General features: G+C 38.3%; 1 protein-coding gene across 3 annotated transcripts in view; it reads right to left on the bottom strand.

The window, feature by feature from the left end:
* ANK1 (ankyrin 1) overlaps window positions 1-23,383 on the bottom strand; it is a 1,899,552-nt gene that overhangs the window by 505,797 nt on the left and 1,370,372 nt on the right. For all 3 annotated transcript variants that reach the window (XM_044082993.1, XM_044082990.1, XM_044082992.1), the window contains one exon: window positions 21,808-21,939. In XM_044082993.1, coding sequence (XP_043938928.1) covers window positions 21,808-21,939 — 132 coding nt within the window. The remainder of the gene's footprint in view (window positions 1-21,807; window positions 21,940-23,383) is intronic.

Genomic DNA, 23,383 nt, shown 5'->3' with positions numbered 1-23,383 from the left:
GTGAGAAAGTCACCAGAACTATGGATGATGGTAAAACAGTAGACCAGTTATCTAGACCAGGCCAAAGTTTTCAATAAAATCCCCTGCTCAGGGATCATAGATAAACTTACTGAGTTAGGCATAAACCCCTACATCTTCAGATGGATAGCCAACTGGCACACTGACAGGGCACATGTCTGGATAGGTTAATCCACTTCCGATTAGCCAACTGGCCCACTAACAGGGCACATGTCTGGATAGGTTAATCCACTTCCGATTAAGAAACCTGTTACTAACTGTGCCCCACAGGGCGCAGTGTTTGGACCCTTCCTGTTTGGTATATACTTCTCTAAAGTGAAGGCCAAAGTTGGCAACCTCTGGCCTGTTATGTTTGCTAATGACTGCAAGCTGGGAGCAATCACAGAATCCCTAAATGATGCTTACATCCTATAAATAGGCCTACAAATGACAAAATGATTGGTACCAAAAACTGTGGTTTGAGACTAAATGCTAAAAAATGAGTAGTTATACCCTTTGGTAAATCAGATATCCCTGCAAATTCTAATATTTATGTATTTATTTATTTATTTATTTATTTTACATTTGTTGACCGGGCTAGTCCAGCTGGATCAATGTCCATTTTCAGTGGAGGCCCGGGGAGAAAAGCTCCGCAGATTAAAGCATAGTTATAGAAATACATGTACAATAAACACTTATGATACAGGCAATGAGCAAAAATACAAAGATATTAGCCAGGTCAGGTAATGCAAATCTAAGAAAAAACAAATAATACCAACTATGTAATACCAATTATGTAATTAAAACAAAAAGTTTTTTTTTTTTTTTTTTTTTTTTTTTTGACAACAGTAGTAACAATAGAATCATTGAGTCATTTGTGATTAGAGAAAAAGATTGCAGTGTTGACTATTGATACCACACCCCTAAAAGTAGACCCAGTGGTGAGGAACCTAGGAACGCAGATAGACAGTAACCTTAGCTTTGACCGCAAGGTAGATATAATAGTGAGGAAATCCTTCTGCGTGGCTCAACTAAGTAAAGACGTGGCATCAAGGTCAAAGGAAGTCATAGTGCCATTGTACTCCGCCCTCATCGGACCCATAATCGGGTACAATGCTCCTGCATGTACCTAACCAGGCATTTACACTAACTGGAGCAGCCCCATTGATTTCTAACTAAAAAAATACAAAGCGTAAGACACGTCTTATTTAGACCAACTAAGGGCCCTATCCCTTTACTCTTTCTCATATTGTGTATTGCAAGGGGTCTTATGCTTGACCTACAAGGCATTCTCTGATCCAGTGCTGATGAAAGTGTTACATATCTGCAAGAAAAATTATATAAGGGTTGTATGTTCCATGGACCTGAACCTTATTTGTGACTCAAACAGAATTTGATAGACAGATTCTTATCCCAAAGGCTACCTCGTCTATGGAATAAATTCCCATCTTCATAAAACAAAGCCTGCCCCTCACTCTCTTCAAAAAAAATTTGGATAAATAGTTGGGGAATTGTAACTTCACTCCTGGGGTACCGCCCTCATCCCTTGTGGACAGAAGCAGTCTGCAAAATAACTCAGGGCTCCAACACCCAAAGACCCACTACCCTGACACTACCCCATCCCATACCTGGGGAATTATGCTGTAATACTGTCGTATCCTGGGTATTACTGGCTAGGCTTGTAAAGGCTCTTGTGCCATTAGCCTAGTAATCGCCTATGAACAATATTTACATACAAAGGTATATAGTAGGGAGCACTACAGAATCCTGAAAGCCCAAAATCCTAAAGACCAAAATCCTGAAAGTTCAAACTACTGAAAACTCAAAATACTGAAAACACACAGGATACCAACACTTACTATATTCCAGCACAAGTACATACAGAAACATATTACCCTTCAACTATATGGGAGGCAAGCCTGCACACCCCCTGCTACTTAAATATATCAACTCCAAGATTGCACTTCACTATGCAAAGTGCAATCCTGGAGTTGATATAGTTAAGTAGCAGGGGGTGTGGGGGTGCAGGGGGGTTTGCCCCCCTGCTTCTATTTGGAGAACAGTAATATAGTTTGCATTTTATTTGTTTCTGTATGTACTTGGGCTGGAATATAGTAAGTGTTGGTATCCTGTGTGTTTTCAGGATTCTGAGTTTTCAATATTTTGAGTTTTCAATACTTTGAACTTTCAGGATTTTTACCGAATAGCTGGGTAACTACAGCAGGGCTAGTAAGAGAGATGACTAGAAAGGTGCTTGGTGTGACATCTGGACAGATGAAGGAGAACAAGGAGACCTGGTGGTGGAATGAGGAAGTACAGGAGAGTATACAGAGGAAGAGGTTGGCGAAGAAGAAGTGGGATTGTCAGATTGATGAAGTAAGTAGACAGGAGTATAAGGAGATGAGGTGCATGGCAAAGAGAGAGGTGGCGAAGGCTAAGGATAAGGCGTATGAAGTGTTGTATGAAAGGTTGGACACTAAGGAGGGAGAAAAGGACCTGTACCGATTGGCTAGACAGAGGGACCGAGCTAGGAAAGATGTGCAGCAGGTAAAGGAGATAAAGGATAATGAGGGAAATGTACTCACAAGTGAGGAGAGTGTGTTGAGCAGATGGAAAAAGTACTTTGAGGGGTTGATGAATGAAGAGAATGAGAGGGAGAGAAGGTTGGATGATGTGCGGATAGGGAATCATGAAGTGCAGTGGATTAGCAAGGAGGAAGTAAGGATAGCTATGAGGAGAATGAAGAATGGAAAGGCTGTTGGTCCAGATGACATACGTGTGGAAGCATGGAGGTGTTTAGGTGAAATGGCAGTGAAGTTTTTAACTAGATTGTTTAATGAAATCTTGGAAAGTGAGAGGATGCCTGAGGAATGGAGAAAAAGTGTTTTGGTACCAATTTAAGAATAAGGGTGATGTGCAGAGCTGTAGTAACTACAGAGGGATTAAATTGATCAGTCACAGCATGAAGTTATGGGAAAAAGTAGTGGAAGCTAGGTTAAGAAGGGAGGTGATGATTAGTGATCAGCAGTATGGTTTCATGCCGGGAAATAGCACTACAGATGCAATGTTTGCTCTGAGAGTGTTGATGGAGAAGTACAGAGAAGGTCAGAAGGAGTTGCATTGTGTCTTTGTGGACTTAGAGAAAGCATATGATAGGGTGCTTAGAGAGGAATTGTGGTATTATATGAGGAAGTCGGGAGTGTCAGAGAAGTATGTAAGAGTGGTACAGGATATGTACGAGGGTAGTGTGACAGCGGTGAGGTCTGTGGTGGGAGTGATGGATGCATTTAAGGTGGAGGTGGGATTACATCAAGGATCAGCTCTGAGCCCTTTCTTATTTGCAATGGTGATGGACAGGTTGACAGACGAGATCAGACAGAATTCCCCATGGGCTATGATGTTTGCAGATGACATTGTGATCTGTAGTGAGCGTAAGGAACAGGTGGTGGAGACCCTGGAGAGGTGGAGATATGCTCTAGAGAGAAGAGGAATAAAGATCAGCAGGACTAAGACAGAATATATGTGTGTGAATGAGAGGGAGGATAGAGGAATGGTGAAGATGCAGGGAGTAGAGGTGGCGAAGGTGGATGAATTTAAATACTTGGGATCAACAGTTCAGAGTAATGGTGAGTGTGGAAGAGAGGTGAAGAAGAGAGTACAGGGCAGGATGCAGTGGGTGGCGAAGAGTGTCAGGAGTGATTTGTGACAGACGAGTACAAGTAAGAGTGAAAGGAAAAGTTTACAAGAGGGTAGTGAGACCAGCTATGTTATATGGGCTGGAGACAGTGGCATTGACAAAAAGGCAGGTGTCAGAGCTGGACGTGGCAGAGTTACAGATGTTAAGATTTGCACTGGGTGTGACGTGGGTGGACAGAATTAGGACTAAGTATATTAGAGGGTCAGCCCAGGTTGGAAGGTTTGGAGACAAAGCCAGAGAGGCAAGATTACATTGGTTTGGACTTGTGCTGAGGAGGGATGCAGAGTATATTGGGAAAAAGATGCTAAGGATGAAGCTGTCAGGTAACAGGAAAAGAGGAAGGCCTAAGATAAGGTTTATGGATGTGGTGAGAGAGGACATGCAGGTGGTTGGTGTGACAGAGCAAGATGCAGAGGACAGGAAGAAATGGAAACAGTTGATTTGCTGTGGCGACCCCTAATGTGAGCAGCCGAAAGAAGAAGAAGAAGAAGGATTTTGTAGTGCTCCCATATAGTATTAGACATTGGTATATACATACATACAATTTTATTATAGAGTGGTATGTACAAACATAAGGAAATTTTCAAGGAAAACATGGTTTCACAATGTGAATATGTTTAGGTAGTATTCACATGGTTAAACAGACATCACTCTTCTGCAGTCGAAAACAGAGTAACACTGTTCTGCAAACACTGTTGGTGGTGCTATGTATAAGGCAATTAAAGCTATGAATATGTAAGGTGAGGATGATTTAACCTTCACTATATTATTTTAGCATGGTCATGATTTGTACATGGATTGCCTTCATTCTGATATTCATATTCTGTTGATTGTTAAGGGGGTCTGACAAAGAGGAAGGTGCAGATTTCCACAGTTTAGGGACAAAGAAAGAACAGAGAGTGTCACCTGCTGTGATGAGATGTTTATTATTAGACCATAGAGGAATGTCTGGGGAGTGTTGTTGTAGCATAATGTTAATGACTGGATGATGCACCAGAGTGCTAGCTATGTGAAGCTGACAAAAGGTGAAGTACTGTTGTAGCTCTTACCAAATGAGGTGTTTTAGAGCAATGCAGTGATGGGAAATGTATAATTTGTTGGATGCAAATTTAGCAATTTTATTGAAACATTGCTCGAGTTTGTTTTTTAGAGTGGTTTGCATGTTGATGAAAACTGGACAGGCAAAGAAAAGAGATGATAGAAGATATGAGGATGCAAGGATAATTCTACTGTCTTTGCTGTGTTAGTGTTTTGCACTGTACAGGAGACCTAGCTTTTGTTGATTTTTTTGATAGTTTAATGAACACACAGTTCATATCTCATTATTATCAACGACACCAAGTTGTTTAATACTTGAGACAACCTTTATGTTAGTACTGCTTGTGGAGATAATTGAGAGGGTGTTTTTTATGCACTAGGTGCAAAAATAAGTAGGGTAGTCTTTTTAGCATTCCAGAAATTAGATAGCCAGCTTTTGGTCAAGACTCTTGTGTGATTTGTTGGACCTGAGAGAGATTCTGTGCTGAGCATATATGAGCAGAATCGTCTGTGTACTGAATAAGTTTGACATGGTTGGAGTTGTTTATAAATATGGTGAAGAGGAGTGGCCTGAGGTTTCAACATCGAGGAACTCAGACACAAATAGTTAGAAAGGCAGAGCAATATGACTGCCACTTAAAAGCCTGAGATCTGAGACAGAGCTGTGAAACCAGGAAGTGGTGCAGTTAGATAAAAATCTGTGATCTCAGAGATAGCTGTGGAGCCAGGAATTGGTGTAATTAGATAAAAGCTTGAGTTCTGAGAGACAGCCATGGAACCAAGAAGTGGTGCAGTTAGATAATCTATGCTTGCCAACTTACATAGTAACTTATTGTGGAAGACAGTGTCAAAGGCTTTTAACAAATCTTAGAATAGTGTGGATACAATATTGTTTGTGTTGTGGCTTTGGTTGATGGCATCAGTGAAATGTAAAAGAGCAGCAGATGTGATATGGTATGGTGTAAAGCCATGTTGGCAGGAGGAGAATTTATTGTCAGGACTATATTTAAATAATTGACTGTGAATGCACTTCACACAGATTTTAGACAAGGGAGAATGTATGGCTATTACCCTGCAGTTGGAGAGGTCCGTGGTGTTACCTCTTTTGTGAAGTGGCAGGATATGGAATTTTGTTGAGAGGTTAGGGACAAAAGATTCTGGGAAAGCTCTGTTAATGAAGGTGGATACAGTGCAGGCTAATGCAACAGTGGCCAATTCTAGAAAGTCTCCAAGAATTCATGCAAGAAAGGCCAGGTCCACAGGAAAAAGACCAATTAATATATACCAACACACCAGCTGACTGGTATGTTTGTATACAGTTCTAGAAAGTCACCAGGTACACTGTCAGTAGCTGAGATAGGGGGTTTTACTATGAGAAGATCTTCCCATATAGTTGAAGATGGGTCTGGGTTAAGAGAGAGATGAAGAACACGGAAGGCTGGAAGTTATCAAAATGTATGGAGGTGGAATTTTGAAGTAGTGAATTAACAGTGTTAATGAAGTGGGAATTGAACAGAGTGAATTTTCCTGATGAATTTACACTGGGGCATGGGGTGGGTGTTGGACTTCACCTGGAAATTTATTGTGAGTGGAGTTTGAGGTGAAGTAATAGTTGATTATTTTCAGCTATTTCTTCAAATTCCAAGCCATTAGTTAAAAGCATATTAGTTAAAAGTGGTATTTGAGCAGGAGCACTCAGAACATGGGGATATAGTTCAGGCACTGCAGAGTCAAAGTGTGCAAATTAGCTGGAGGGCATGTTTATGCTACAAAGTGCCAGGAGTATAGTTTTAAAAATAATTTTAATATCTATTTCAAAAACAATGCATATCTTATTACTGGCATTATAACGGGATGGTGAGCTAAGTGGAAAATATGTATATATAATGCTTCTAAGGTCTGAGAAACAGTTGATGTTAAGAAGTATCTGTTTTTTTTCCTAGAGATCATGTTTAAACCAGGTTAAAAGATTACTACATAAAGAGATAAAAGGAATGGAGATTTGGAGTTATTAAATTATTTAGTTCATTTAGTATTTTTATGCTTTTATTATCTTTCAAAGTTTTTGGACAGAAGAAAAGGTTATTTAAAAAATGTAAAGTTAAACAAGTATTCAGCCTTTTGGGAAAAATGTTAGACAAAAGGACACAATGTATATAACAACTGGAAATTATATGGTTTTGAAGAGAAATAACACATTGATATGGAAAATCAATAAAGATACCAAAGAATGCTGTGAAAGCATCAGGCAAAGGATTATTTTTGTTGATGCTTGGGAAGATTGGGATTTATGCTTACACTATGAAGAACTAAACTTTGTTTGGGAATCACTTTGTAAATCACAGCTGATAGAATCACATTCGTGCCATTCATTGCAATATCATGGATTAAAAACGCACATTTTTATATATTTTTATTTTTTGCAGAGGGGGAAAGCCCCTCCCCCCTGCTCCCCATACTCTTGAATGTATAAATCCAACTCCATGGTCATCCAAACATTGGTGAAAGTTGAAACTCCCCAAAAGGTTGCATTATATTCTCAAGCTATCACAGTTTCTGTTCCAAAAAGAAACAGCAAGTGATTTTTGAGGAATCATGAGACTGACAGGATTTATGTAAAGCAAATCAGATAACAGTTATATGTATGAGTGGGGGTTGGGAGGGTGGCCTAATGGTTAAGGTGTTTGCCTTACAAACACAAGGTGCAGAGTTTGAGTCTCACAAGGGCTAATTGGCTAGGCTTAAAATGACCCACAAGGGCAGTTAGCCTAGTACTAATCTATGAACCTATGGTCTGATCTTGTATGAATGGTCAGATTTTCTATGGTGACTTTCTCTGAATAAGCCACCTACTAAGGCAGAAATCAGCTGACCTTAAGCAAGCTTTTTCAATACACTAGCCTGGCACTAACAGCTGTTTTGTTCCGACTATTGCATCATTGTGAAGACCCACAATAGTAGGACAGGCCCAGTAAGGCAACTGCACTATGTCTGAGTGAACTGCTAATGAATAAATTCATAAGAAAAAAGAGATAGTTTGAAAATTGTATATTCCTTTATTTATTTAAACAGTTAATGGCTTGTGGACATGGACAATTTGTTTCCATTCTACTCCTACAAGAGGTTCCTGTTTAAAAATCAGCATCCACATTAGTGGTCTGCAGGTAAAAATACATTAAGATGATGGTCTACATCCATCAATTCTCGTTAAGATCCACAACTAATTCTTATACCTCCACTCTTACAATAACCTAACCCAATCCTCTTTGTGATACCTCCCACCTATTCTTCAAAACTTCCACAAACCAACTCCTTGAGAAGCACACCATACAATGATCACCTAATGTGAGAAATGACATGTAATATAGTCTTGAATAATCCTTGTTTCAACTGCCATATTTTCCCTTTTCTCTTGTATTTTTTTTCCTCAGCTCCTCCACTTTTATGTGTCCCAACAATGGTGTGTTTCTGCCATATCTGCTCATTCTTTCAAACTGAGTCTTTCTTCTTCCCCGAGCCCTCACATCTGCTCTCCAATTTTATACCTCTTCAATATACTATGTCTTCCATCTATCCTCAACTCCCCTTCCCTTTATGACCATCTGAACTGACCATATTTCTTACAATGAGGCCTTGCCAATGCCCTGTATAAATGAATGATAATAGCAAGGGAAACACCATCATTCTGCTGTACGTTACCTCTGCCATTTCTATGGTATAGCTTGGGTAATCATATTCCCCAAACTTTTTCCTTCTTCTGTTGTCCTTAAAGCTAGCTCTTATAGCATACATTTCATTTGGTTTAGCATCCTATAACAAAGTGCAGAAACTTGGAACTGTTTTGTTAATTAAACCAAAATGACTGCTACCTATTCATTCACCCTTGTAAGCCAAGGTGTCACTAGAGTCTAGTTCTCTATCTGAGATCACAGGATGCTTTTTTAGTGTTATCAGATAATCATCTGGCCTCACTTTCTAACTGCAGTGCAGGGTCTGAAGTATGGCTCAAAATGCTATGGGAAGAACATTTTTTGAGGTCATATGGGTATAGCAAATACTGGAATCAATGAGTGTCATAGACAGTAGTGGCAACAATTTTGACTGAGGCAGAGTAATGGCCAGAGTACACTGGAAAGACAGTAGGGTGTCTGACTGAGAACAGTTACCCCTGATACATACAGAAAACAGGGATGTCCTGAGATATGTGAAGGGAAAAGAAGCAAGTGAAGATAAGGAAGGCTAAACAAGTAGGAGCATGTAAAAGTAATGTGTAAAGTGAGGTAAGTGCAAAATATGTAGGCAGATAGCTGAAGAGGATGTCGCTATAGGAGTGATAAAAGAGAAATTCTTCAACACCAGGGCTGGGAATATTCATGGTGGCAAAAAGGCAAAAAAAATGCACAGATAGTGACATAAAATGTCCAGAAAAAGGGTAGAAGTAAGGATTTTTTTAAGAACTGAGGACAAGCATTTATTTTAGGCAGGTGCCTGATACATCTCCAGGTCTTAAAAGACTAAAACCAGAAGGTACTTTACCACTGCACACTTCCCAACAACAGAGTACACACTTCTTAATTCCAAAGATGCTTTCAGGTACACTCTTGCCTTGAAAGATCAATGCTCTAAAAGGAAGCATGAACCTTCCCCCTTTCAACTTCTTGTCCAAAAGAAATTGGAGTGTAAGCAAGGGTAGAAGATGCAACCAGAGGAAGGAAAAGCCAGAAGAAGGAAAAATCAACAGAATATAAGGGTGGAGGGCCACTGAATCCATTCTGATTTCGAATATAAGGGTGGAGGGCCACGGAATCCATTCTGATTTTGGTCCATGACATTCTGGAGTAACACTAGATACACGCATGATTACACTATATAACCTGGGCTATAACTCAGAACAGTATTAATAATGAGTATCTATAGAGTGGTATTTATACAGGTGAGTGGTGTCAAGGACTGATTTAAATGAAAAGTCTGTTCTGGACAGTTGCAATACAGCCAGTATTCATCTGGGTACACATCATTCAGTAATAATGATTCTAAAACTGTGGGTGCTAGTCCAAGTCTAAATTATATAAGTTCTGGATTCAGTCTTTTTTAATATAAATAGTAGAGCTAAGGAATGAGTGAGTATAATAATCCTTTTCACATCCTGGTAGTGGATTATGCACTGAATTTTAAGTGACCATCAAACTACAGGCAAACCAAGCAGTTATAGTGTACTTCTTAGCAGAAAAAAAACTTCATGGACCTTAGCAAAGGAAGCAGCAGCCCTACTAATGTAATAAGTTAAAACACACCAGCTTCATGTAGGAGAAACTCTACAGGGCTAGTGTGAACCAGGAAACAGTCTGACAAATAAAAAGCCCTACTAAGAGGAAAGTCTGAGATCACATTAGGAAGGAACGTTTGGACAGTAAATTTTCTGTCCACAAAGCTTGAAATCCAGAAATCTTCCTGATGATGTAATGAAGAGAAATGATAAACAGATGCCAGACCAGGTACTCCTTATATTCCAACAGGTTTATTGTAAGCGTTTTCTTTCATCCAGGATAAAATGGACGTCTTCACACCTAGATGTAATGAAGAGTACTACAAAATGACTAAGCTTTTTTGTTATTATTTTAAAATAGTACACATTAACATCGGGGGGGGGGTCTTAATTACAATTTAATTTAGAACCTGGGGGTTCCTGTGCTCCTACTTCCAGCTTAGCACCTCATGTCTATTAGCCTCCTTATCTTCAGAAATAATCACTACCTACTGTCTATCCCCCTGCAGATAAAACTCCCTTCCCACTGGATCCCTTACTTCTCCCATGCATTCTCCTGTTATTTGCAAAATTCCTATCCCTTTTACTTTCCCATTCCTTCCTGGTGTTCCACAGAAAGCTGATAAGCTAAGAAGGATGGAAGTGAAAGCCAACATCTGCGGAAGACTGATGCAGATGCATGGAACAGGAAGTAAAGGGGAGTGAAAGGTCATCAAAAAAAAAAACAGGACAGGTAGAGTGCACTAGGACACAGTGCTAACATTTGTTGTCTTATCTGTTTGTGGCTGGCATCTCAGGGGACACTAAAGCTGGACAGGAAAAAGAAGACCTCAAGGGGAATAGCAAGGTTAAGATAGGCAACCTCTTTTGGCAGTTAAAATTTAATACTGACTGCAAGAAGATGCACCTTGGATGCAGTCACCTAGATGTGGAGACCAAATTAGGATAAGCCTGAAAAACATGCCATTTGCAAAGGACTTTGGAGCAACATGATATGGGCAATGTGAAAAAGCAGTAGTGAAGGCTTACAAGATAATCAGCTTCACAGCTTTGGGTGGAATGAGGGACCCAGGCACCATGGATGAGGGTATGCCTCCATAAAAGGTAGCATCACCTGGAATACAATACTCCATTCTACAGACTATTTATAGAAAAAAAGAAATAGCAACAACAAAGCAAGAGAGTTTAGAGGAGGACTACACAAATAGTTAGAAGGATGGATTATGTAGGTTAACCCAAATTATTCTCAGTGAATAGAACATGAGAAGAGAGAAGTTACACAAGTAACTGAAATGTAATTTTGTAAAACAAAAAAGACTTCCACTTTAATTATGCTTAATTCAGTATTATTTTATATATTTGCTTGTTTTTTCCTGTTATTTCTGTTTAACTGATTCTGTTCTAATTTGATTTTCTTACTAAGGACATGGCTGAAAATGAGCCCTCCTGAATCACTCCATAGTTGAAAGGGATAGAGCTCTATAAAAAAGGGAGGAAGGATATAACAGTTCACAAAAGACAAATGGAAGAGTCACATTTCTTGGTAGACATAAGGAAGTATTGATTCATGGAGAGTGTAGTGATGACGTGATTGATGCAATGGAAGAAGCTGCAAATGACTAAAGATTCCAAGATGAAATTAGACTAACATCATCTTTTACGCATCTCCTGTTCCACTACGACACACTCGCACCTTCCTCTCAGCATCTGGTGATAAGTGGCAAAGCCTAAAATTGGTTTTCTAAGGTAACTACTCGGCTCCCCCTCTTCTGCTTCTTGAATCCTCGGTGGAACACATTATAAGATTTTCCACATACACCTGAAACTTTTCTACAGCAGCATCCTATAAAAATACTTGTATGTCCTGCATTTCTTATCAAATAACTTTTTGTCTCTTCTGTTTAATCAGCTCGTACTGTTACAAGTGACTGCATATCACCAGAACGCAATCCGTCCACCCTTCAACTTACACACTCTACTCCTTAGCCTTCGACTAGCATATATTTTTTTAGGCTCTTGCTTTTCGTCTCACACAGTACAGCTAATGTTCTATCTAACACACTCTTCTAAATTACTTTTTGCATAACTATTTTCCAACAGTGCTCTACAGTGCCATTTAATCTATAGCACCCAATACCTATCTTTGCTCACTTCACCATCTTGAAACAGATTGTTTCTTTTTTGCACTTTGCTTCCACATCTCTGGCTCAGGTCTAACCCCCTCCGTTTGCCCTCACTACGCTCAGGCTCACTCCACTCCCCTACCCTACCCCCATATCAAATACATTTATACCACACCTCTTCTTAACCCCCACCAATCACAGTTATCAACCAACCTAGTTTCCCACCTCTTTACAAGATAACCCCTTACCCATCCACTTAACTTACCCCGCCCACACATCCTAGCTCACAGCTCTCCCTATCTCTCCCTACCAATACTTACATCTTCCTGGCTTCCAAACAGGTTGGCATATCTTCTTGTGTCTAGCCTTCTCTTATTGCTCATAGCTAGCCTTATCTCCTATCAGCAGGGAATCCGGTGTCACTCTGACCATTTTAAGACCACCATGACCTACCCTCCCCAAAGAACATCTAACCATTTTATTATCTCACCTTCACTGACAAATATGCCTCAAACATAGTACACCATTACCATACAATAGTGTCTTATCCTAAACACACAACTATTACTTTAAAAGATTTCTTAAATCAATAGCTGATATAGCAAAAAATCTAACAGTGAGTGGAGATATGCACCCTAATCCTGGCCCTACTGCATTTCCAACCCACCCTCATCCAAATCTAAACCAACAAAGTATTTTCAACTTACCCCATCACAAATCCGATCGATTTTTTCTTAAACCAAAATATTAGATGTATCTTGAACAAATCCCACAAACTCCATGCTTCTCTAGCCCACTACTTACCCGATAGTCCGATTTACTGAAACCTGTCTTAAAACTGAAATTAAGAGCAACAGACTACTACCGCCTGGCTATAACATACATAGGGTATACAGAAATACCAAAACAGGAGGAGGCATAGCAATTCGCTACAAAAAACATCTGAATCTTGAACACATTCATCTTACCACTTCTGACTTTAGCAAAGCTGAAATTAAAGTAGGTAAAGTGAAGATCAACACACATAAACATCTTACCTTACTTGGCATTTACGTGCCCCCTGGAGATAACATATCTACACTACAGCACATTCTGTACTGGGCTTCTACAGCCCTATCACAAGAAAATCTCATCAGGGGGGACCCCAGTACTGACTGAGCCTCATGTAGCAGTAGATCCACAATTATCAATATCGACCTTCATGGCTTCACACAAATTATCCATTCACCCACAAGGATAGATAAACACACAAAAAGAGAATCTATTCTCGATTTGATACTCACCAATAGGCCCAATCCCTCACTACAGTCAGGCTGTCTCTCAGACAGCCTAAGTGACCATCTCATTAACTTTCTTCTTAGAAGAAAAACTCATCCATAAAAACATATTAGATACCTCATTATTAAATGGAAAAAGAACTTCTGCCCACAAACCTTCATATCTACCCTTACTACTAAAAATGCACAACTCACTAATAATGTAGCGGTAAGCAGAAACAAAAATGCAGGAAAAATCAAACCGCTACTCCACGGCTAGTCAATTCGGAAATTCAGCAAGTTTTATTTAAAACATAAAGCACTGACGACACTCAAAGTACTTGTAATCAACAGTCAACTCAAGCCTTTGTTGGCAAAAGTGAAAAGCACAACTCGAAATGCAGAAGGCAAAAAGAAGCACAACACACACATTCAAAAGTTAAGCTAATCAATCATCTTCTTTTTCATATCATTTCGAAGCTGAATGCCTCCTGGGATGATATTCTTCTTCCTATGTGGTGTCCATTATTTATTAGTAAATAAATATCCATTAGTAAATGTCTCCTTTCTGTTGATTTTACTTTGAATTATATATATCCACCAATTATATATCAAGCAGATTTCAGACTGCAAAGCCCTACATGCAATAAAGTAAAAAATTAATATATAGAGAGAGAATTAACTTAAAATAAAAATAAATGAGAATTAAATGAAATAATTCAATAATAAAAAACAATACAAAAATCTAATAATCTAAAATCTGTAATTTCTTTTAAAATAAAATATTCTTCCAAATTGGTATAAATATTTCCACCACTAATGTTATCATGTGATCCCACCAGCCGATTTGATGGTTTGTCTACTGGCACGCTTTTATATATAAAAAATTCAAATATAAAAAAATATATTTATAAGAATATATTTAATAATTCCACCACTATAGTTATATGCAGATAGAGAATAATTTTTTTAGAGAATTTTATTTGCTAATTTTTTTTAATAGATGAAATGTTTTATATCCACAAAAAACGTGATTGCAGGACATTGATTTCTTTCTGGTGCATTTGCCATTCTATTTTAAATACTAATTTTATTTTTTTTTTTACCGTAGATATTCTTTTTTTTCATTTTATTCTTTGCTTGTTTAAATTTATGAGACTTATTTGATACAGTATTAGTGAGGCAGTAGAAATGAAAACTTTACTAATTTTCTCTCTTTAACGTTATTAATTTTACTCTATATTAATTTATTTTTTGCAGTCAACTTCAGATTTGATAGCAACTTTGGATATTAAAGTATATTACACATAAATAGAAATTTTAAGATACGCTATTTAAACATTAACATAGCCGAAACATTACATAATTGAAAGAAACATTGGTAAAAGTGAAAAGCAGTCTAAAGCACCAAACAGACCCTTCAGTTTTGGCAAGTTTCAAAATGTCCTCAAACACTCCTCGCGACACACTTGGTATCTAATGGTTTAGACCGCTTAACTCGAGCAGTTGCCAGAATCCTTAAACAAGTCCTTGTAAAACAGAGATTAAAACATTTCAGTACTGCTGGATACCTTAATAGCACCACGGGTGCTTGGTAATAAAAATTCAGCGTGGTAAAAGGTTCAGCGTGACATGAACTTCCAGATAATACAAATAAAACAAGCCTCAGATGATGACCACCAAAGTAAAATACAGGTATAACGTCCCAAACTTAACATACGATAAGCGCTTTCGGTAAAACCTTCATCACATCATAATGACCAGGGACTCCATTACTCATTTTTATACAGAAGCTCTGACCAATACAATTCAAAATCAAGGACAACTCCTTCTTCACAGGTAGTTACAGCCATACAGCATAGTAGTTCACTGACACACCTCCTATTTAGCCAATGAAAGGTCTCCTAGCTTTAAGTAATGGCTTCAGAGGGATGACTGCATTCAGTCCGGGAGCACGATCAGCTCGTAGATTCACTATCCATTTGGTCTCGCATATCTCAGTTTTGTTAGTGACATCACCTCTTTTATTGCCTTCAGGTATTTTCTCAATAACTTTAAACAAGAAACTATGATCAGGAAACCTTGACACATGCATTGCTAAGGCATTATGAACATCCCCTATGAATGTCACCTAGATGCCATAGTAATCTCTTTCTAAACAACTGATTAGTCTTGCCTACATAGAATGATGTACATTCCTTACATGTAGCCAAGTAGATAACATTTTTGGAGGCACATGTAGCCTTACAATTAAAGATGAAGTCTTTATCCTACTATGGATCGAAGTTTTGGTCCTGAGTTAGGATTGGCCAAAATTTGTTGACAATGTCCCTGATTTGTCGATCCATAGTAGGTAACAGTCCACACTTCAGCTATAAGAATAAGAAAAAATATCAAGCGTCTTTTATGTATGAAAGATGGATTTTCTAAACCAGTCATGGTAGGACGCAAATGTACTTTTCAATGTGGCAATTGCTCTGCTTGTAGCCACATTGATAGTAGCAACACCTTTAGACGTCCAGGTACAGATAAAGACTGAATGCAGTCATCCCTCTGAAGCCATTACTTAAAGCTAGGAGACCTTTCATTGGCTAAATAGGAGTTGTGTCAGTGAACTACGCTGTATGGCTGTAACTACCTGTGAAGAAGGAGTTGTCCTTGATTTTGAATTTTATTGGTCAAAGCTTCTGTATAAATATGAGTAATGGAGTCCCTGGTCATTATGATGTGATGAAGGTTTTACCAAAAGCGCTTATCGTATGTTAAGTTTGGGACGTTATACCTGTATTTTACTTTGGTGGTCATCATCTGAGACTTGTTTTATTTGTATTATCTGGAAGTTCATGTCATGCTGAACCTTTTACCACACTGAATTTTTATTACCAAGCACCTCCCTGGTGCTATTAAGGTATCCAGCAGTAATGAAATGTTTTAATCTCTGTTTTACAAGGACTTGTTTAAGGATTCTGGCAACTGCTCGAGTTAAGCGGTCTAAACCATTGGATACCAAGTGTATTGCAAGGAGTGTTTGAAGACATTTTGAAACTTGCCAGAACCGAAGGGTCTGTTTGGTGCTTTAGACTGCTTTTCACTTTTGCCGACAAAGGCTTGAGTTGACTGTTGATTACAAGTACTTTGAGTGTCATCAGTGCTTTACGTTTTAAATAAAACTTGCTGAATTACCTGATTGACTAGCCGTGGAATAGCGGTTTGATTTTTTGATTATCTGCCCTTAACTCCTGTGACTGACAACCACTAAAACATCTCCCACTCGATAAAGCCACAGAATATTTCAACTCAACATTCTTAAACATCCTTGACAAATTAGCACCAACCAGGACCATCAGGACTAAATCAAACTATGCAACATGGCTATCCAAAGACACTAAATCTCTCCTTAAATAGCGGGATAAAGCATGGCTCACTGGGCAAAAAGATAAATCTCAGAAAACAAAACAAGCCTATCAACAACTTAGAAACTTAGCCAAGAAAAACATTAAACTTGACAAAATCAACTTATACCAAAGCTCACACATCCAACACCAAAACAACCCCAAAAAATTCTGGGCCACTATCAATAAAATCCTCCACCCTAGCAATAACAGCACCCCATCCCCTACAACTCCTGACAACTCATGCCCTATGGAAACTCTATTCAACAAATACTTTACTGAATCTATATTAGCTCTCACAAAAGATTCTACTAGCATTCCACTAGATACTGTTAAACCAACCTCTAGCAACAACACCTTCTTCTTTCATCCAGTTTCAGTTAATATTATAAACAAAAAAAAAATACTAAAACTTAAACCCACCACTCTCGCAGCTGATAAACTCCCCGCAGAATTCCTAAAAATAGCAGGAGACGCCACAGCATACCCTGTTTGTATTCTAATAAATAGATCTATAACTGAACAACAAATCCCATCAATCTGGAAGACATCATTCCTTTACACAAAGGGAGAAGCTCAAGAGAACTTTCCAATTTTAGACCTATCACCATCCTTTTCTCCTCTCTCTAAAATCCTCAAAAATGCATTCATACTCAAATTATGTCTAATCTTCTCAATAATAATCCCCTTTCCAAAATCCCATCATGATTTTCTCCCCTACCACAGCCCCTCCACTGCCCTTTTATCCTTCGCTGACCCAAAGAACCGTTATAGGAACAGTGGTCTTATAGTCTCCTCTACTTTCCTTGACCTGTCAAAGGCATTTGACATGGTCTCCCACTATAAACTTCTAAACACCTTAACAGAATTTAACCTTAGTTGCTCCACTATCAACTGGTTCAAAGCTTATCTTACAGGACTTAAACATGCAGTACTATGGCAAAACAATATATCTCCTGTACTTCCTGTGAATCTGGGTGTCCCACAGGTATCCATCCTTGGACCAATTCTATTCACTCTCTTCACTAACAAACTATACAGCGCCACAGGACAAGAATCCCTTGTCCAATTTTTAGATGACGCTACCTTAATATGTGCTGCAACTTCTCTTCAATAGTTACAGTTAATTACCCAGGAAGCTTTCTCTGAAGTGGAAAAACGGTTATCTGGATCACAACTCATCCTAAAATCCAGACAAGACAAAAGTTATGCTCTTCTTCCCAGGAAAACCACCAGATCCTCCACCTTCTTTCTTTATAACATATGTTAATCTCACCATCATTTTTTCAGTACCTCATACTAAACTTTTAGGTGTCACTATTGACTGCTCACTCAAATTTGGCCTGCATATAGCCCACACCATCAAAAATGTTCATAAAAACCTTGGTAGTCTTTAACGACACAAACAGTACCAAACAAGTAGTCCTAAAGCTAGCCTTGCCACTAACCACCTAATCTCCACTCGACTGTATGGCTCATCCCCTTTTACTAACCTAAAAATGGGTGACCTCACAAAATTCAAAAGCTGCTACAATAAAATAGCCAAATTTGCTACAGACCTCAACTATAGAGAACACCATTGCTTAGCAGTCAAACACCTAAGCTGGCTTGAGCTACCTAACTTACTTGCCTATAACCAACTTCTCACTCTTCACACTCTTATCCACCAACCAGAAAAAATCCCTGCCCTTCAGAATCTAGCGCACCCTTATAGTACCACTCGTCCTTTACGCTCAGGTAACAAAGCTCTGTTAGCGGTTACCAAAGTAAACAACATAGCTGGCCAGTCACTCTTTTCATCAAGTACAAATAAGCTTTGGAACACCCTACCCCCTGACATACGATCAATTACTGATAAACATCACTTTAAAAAACAACTTACATCATTTTTGCTTAACTCTAGACTCTAACTGTCCTATTCCCCCTTAACATTTCACACTTTCTCCCTTCTCACTATAATTCTGCTGCTTCTTGGGATGTTACTCAACTAACTCCTGCTATAAATGCCTTACCATATAATTGCTACTCCATGGAAATATTATGCAGATAGTTTTGTATTCTCACAGTGTTATAATTTCTGTTATGCTATAATGTTGATGCACTATGTTCTTGCTGTCTTGGAAACTTTTCTTCTCATTGTGTATAACCGATATGCTATAATCCTGATGTGCTACAGCTTTTTTCCGCAGGCATCTGCTGAAAAAGGAGTTGTGTTCAGTCAGACTTTCCTGGTAAACAAATGAACTAACTAACTAACTAATGGGGGGGGGGGGGGGGGGGCAGCACCTGCAGAATGCTAACTATTATTCAGACAAGCAACATGGATTGCTAGCTCTCCTGCTTTTTCATTTATTTTTATTTTGATGACCTGGTAACTTCTGCTAAGCAAAGAAGTCACAGAGATCCAGGAAGAAGCATACTGACAGACAAAACAACTTGTGCTGCCTTTGTATATTTCTGATGTCAGTAAATAATTAATAGCAAGTGTGCTCCAAGATATTTTTAAGATGTTCTTAATTATATATATCACAGCAAAAAAAGTCTGTGAAAGTGGTACAAATTTCAGTCATTTAGCATATCATGATTTGATAGGAGTCTGTTATAAAACAGATTTATTGATGTACTCAAAGACTACTGGGATTTTGTACATTCCATCCATTTAAAGGTAGAATCCACAGTTAGATGCTAGCAATCTCAAATGTAAATGGTTTGATACTTTTATGTAGTGCACCAGACACTTAATATCCCATAATCCTGCTCTTTGATTTCTGTGATTCTATCTTTCTTGGTCCTGTATATGAGACTGATAGCGCCACAGACAAGGACACTCGTTTCCTTCCCTCCTATAAAGCTCTCTCTCTCCTTCAATGCCTCCACTGTATAATCTATCAAATCATTCTAACCCACATGCAAAATAATATGGTGTCTGTTTCTTCATATTATGATTGTGTTTAACATTGCCTGGTACCCAGCCCCAGGCTGTACTGACTCCATCCAAGCTAAATTATTCCTCTCCCCTCCTCCCACCTGACATAGTGAGCAGCGCCCCATCCCAGCATCAATACCCTCTCACTCCCCTTTTTCTCCTATTTTCCTAAACCCTTCCCTCTGATACCCCTTAGCTATTCCTTGATACTTCCTGAATCCAACCCTATTTCCCATCGACCTTATAAACGTTTGCACAACCTCATTCTATTTTCTCTGATGTCAGTTATGAAGTTCCCTTTGCAGTATGAACACATGTGGTACAAAGGAATTTATATTCCTGGGAACAGAAGGAAAGAATTCACACAGCAGCAGCTGTACACAAGATTTTGCATTGTGTTACAATCTCAGTTTATGCCGTTGCAAAAGTTCTTTAAAGCTCAGAGAAGGGCATCATTTCTTAATAGTTAATTTAAACATTTTATTAACTATATGCACCACCTTTCCAGCAGTAAATCGTGTAATAGTCATGAGTTTATATATTTAAGCATATCATAAGATAGTTCAGATAAAACTTCAGACGAGTGCATCTTTAACTATTACAAAATTTGAATAAAGTGATAATAGACATTCTGTGCATCTGTCACTTCAGCTCCAGTCTTGGTATTTTGCAAATACTAAAAGTTTTGTACCTTTTAATGTGGCACTATAAAAGACAAGAGATGAATAAATGCACATCATGAAAACTGTATAAAGGTATTCACTGTCAGTAATACACTTAACTCAAAGAGTTTAGTCTGACACAACTTCTAGTAATGTATCTTCTGACATAGAGTGTACTTGTGAATGGTTCCACAGCAGGGTTTATTACACTAAGTTTTGTGAGAGTAAGACCTCCAACCATCCCATTTTTACATTACTCATCACTTGGAGCCTGGAAGAGCATTTGCTGGATCAGACACAGAATCCTTTTGGGAGTTTAAGGGATCGTTCCATTGTGCATGAGAACTACTGAATACGTGGAAAATGGAGATGAAAATAAAAGGAGTGGGTTGTACTAAGTCATTATAAGCTGTCGTCATGTATCAGTCCTTCCAGAACTCATTGCCCCGCATAGTACAGACCTTTCTTAAAACTTCAATAAACCCAGCTGTCCTTCAATGCATTCTTACACTAGCTCTTTATGTGTGTGTGTGTGTGTGTGTGTGTGTGGAGGGGGGGGGGGGCAAAGTAAATAAAACTGAATTAAGAAAGAAAATGAAATGCCCAGATAACCATAACATTTTCATCTCCTGTTCCCAGTATGAAATGACTGGCAGCTGGGCCTGCAGGTATGTAAGTCAGACTAGTTAAATCAAACGCAATTTCACAACAGCTATAAAGCATTTAAATAAGGTACCCCAAAAGACCCACGGTTCAAGCCTCTATTAAAACTCCTCCTGTTATTTTAAGATATGTCTTGTTTCTAAGAGCCACACAGATTAGGTGACATTAAATAAAAATAAATACATTTAGGAAAGCAGGTGCTGCAGGACAGACAACTAGAAAAAGGACAGAGGCATCAAACGTCACAGTAAAGGTCTGATTGGTGGATCTTACCATACTGGTCACTGACAATATATGACAAACAGTTAGACATTTCATAATCCATACAGTGCCATTGAGACAAGTTTTTTTATGTGATCCCAGATTCTGCTATTTTATTTTCAAGTGTACTACCTACTGTATAACCCAAGTGATGGATTAGTGGTTTAGTTAGACTCCTTTAGTTCTGTTGCATGAGATGATTCAGATCACATTACCTTGTTACAGCCTTCAAGTCTGAGTAAAGATCTGCACTGGAACATCATGAAGCTGGATTTCTTTGTCATCTATGGAATTATTAGTCTTGCTAAGTGCGTTGACACTAAAAATCCTTCAATGACTCAATCTGTCTTTTATTACAAACACCAAGATTAAGCAAACAGATGGCATTTATTTTAAGAAAATGCAAAATGCATTCATAGTTCAGTATGCAGTGTTTGTGCGGTCCTCTGTAACAGAATCATGTGGGTTTGCACATATGTTTATATGCATGTCCATTATTAATGCATACTGCATATATTATACCTACATTTAGCCATTTTTCCCTCCCGGGCAGTCCATAAGTTTAGAAGCGCTACGCTCTGTTCCAGCAGAGAATTGGGATTCTCCACTCGGATCCTGTAGATGTCATCCCCACTGAATTGCAACTCCCGGGCAAGCTCTGGAAAAGAAACCAACAAACAGACTTAGTGAACATTACCCAGAAATTATGAAACACAAAACAGGATGGAACCTGATTCACAGATGTAGGAGAGATTGCACAAAATATATCACACACACAGCAGTTTTCAATTCAATTGCTATAATTTCTACTCTTTTTTTCTAAAATCATCTGCTGTATTGAGTAATTCATAGGCTACAGTTCATTTCATTGTTGCTTGTTGCAAATTGACGATATAAAATTTTAAATAACTGACAAAATCTGACAGAGATATTAGTCCTGAAAAGAAAGGACAAGTAAAGATCTGCAAGGCTTTGCTTATTAGCATTTTAAAAGGAGGGGGAGCACTAACATCTCATAGGAAAGCTGTGGTGGCTGTGTTACCCAAAGAGGGTAAAGACCCGTCAGATCCAGCTTCATATAGACCCATTTCAATTTTAAAATGCGATTATAAAGTGTTTATGTCTATACTAGAAGAAAGAATGTCAAAGGTGTTGCCAGCATGGATAGATATGGCTTAGTGTGGTTTTCTGGAGGGTAGGCAAACATTTGGTAAAATTAATAGATGAATTATGATCCAGAGGGAAGCAGAATGTAAGAAAATACCTGTGTTGTTGGTGGGTCATGATGAAGAGAAAGCATTTGATAGAGTGAATTGTGATTTTATGAGTAGGGCAATGAAAGCATTTGTATTCCATGATACAATAATAGTATTAATTAGGAGGATGTGTGATGAGCTGGAGGTAAGAATTAAAGTGGGAGGGTTCCTCTCGGATAAGCTTTGTTTGAACAGAGGAACCTGGCATTTAGAACCATTGTTTGGTAAAGTAAAAAATGATCAGAAATTGAAAGATGCAATTGGTATGAAAATCAAGCAAAGTTGGCTATATTTGTGGATGATATTATTTTGTATGCAATACATTCAGAAAAGGACATTTCTGAGTTGAAGACCACTGTAAGACAATTTCAAGTCTTTTTAGATATACAATTAATGAAAACAATACAAAGTCTATATCAGTAAATTATGTACCTACACACAAACTGGTCTAGCTATACCCATATTTATAGAGAGATTGTAAGGTATGTGAATTAAAAAGGATTCTGTTATTGCAGCTAAGGATATGTAGAAAGAAACTAATCAGAAGATAATACAAAAATTGAGACACTGGAAGCTCTTGTTTATGGATATGGTAGTAAGATACAATTGAAAATGGTTGTAGTCCCTTTCGTTTTACATACAGTTTAAACATATTTTTATCAACTAGAGGAGAAGTTGTAGACAATAATTAATAAAGAACTGAAGGAATTTAATTGGGGGTGGAACAGGAAGAGAATTAAATGGCACAAGTTGATCCTTTCCATAGAACAAGGTGGTTTAGGATTAGCTGATTTTTATGAATATTTTAGAGCTTCACAGTTAAATCTCAAATACATAACAGAATCA

The sequence above is a fragment of the Protopterus annectens genome, chromosome 9.part0, assembly GCF_019279795.1.
Source record: "Protopterus annectens isolate FY-2018-M chromosome 9.part0, PAN1.0, whole genome shotgun sequence".
NCBI lineage: Eukaryota > Metazoa > Chordata > Ceratodontiformes > Protopteridae > Protopterus > Protopterus annectens.
Note: the sequence above shows the minus strand (reverse complement) of the source record. Positions and strands in the feature narration are given on the sequence as shown.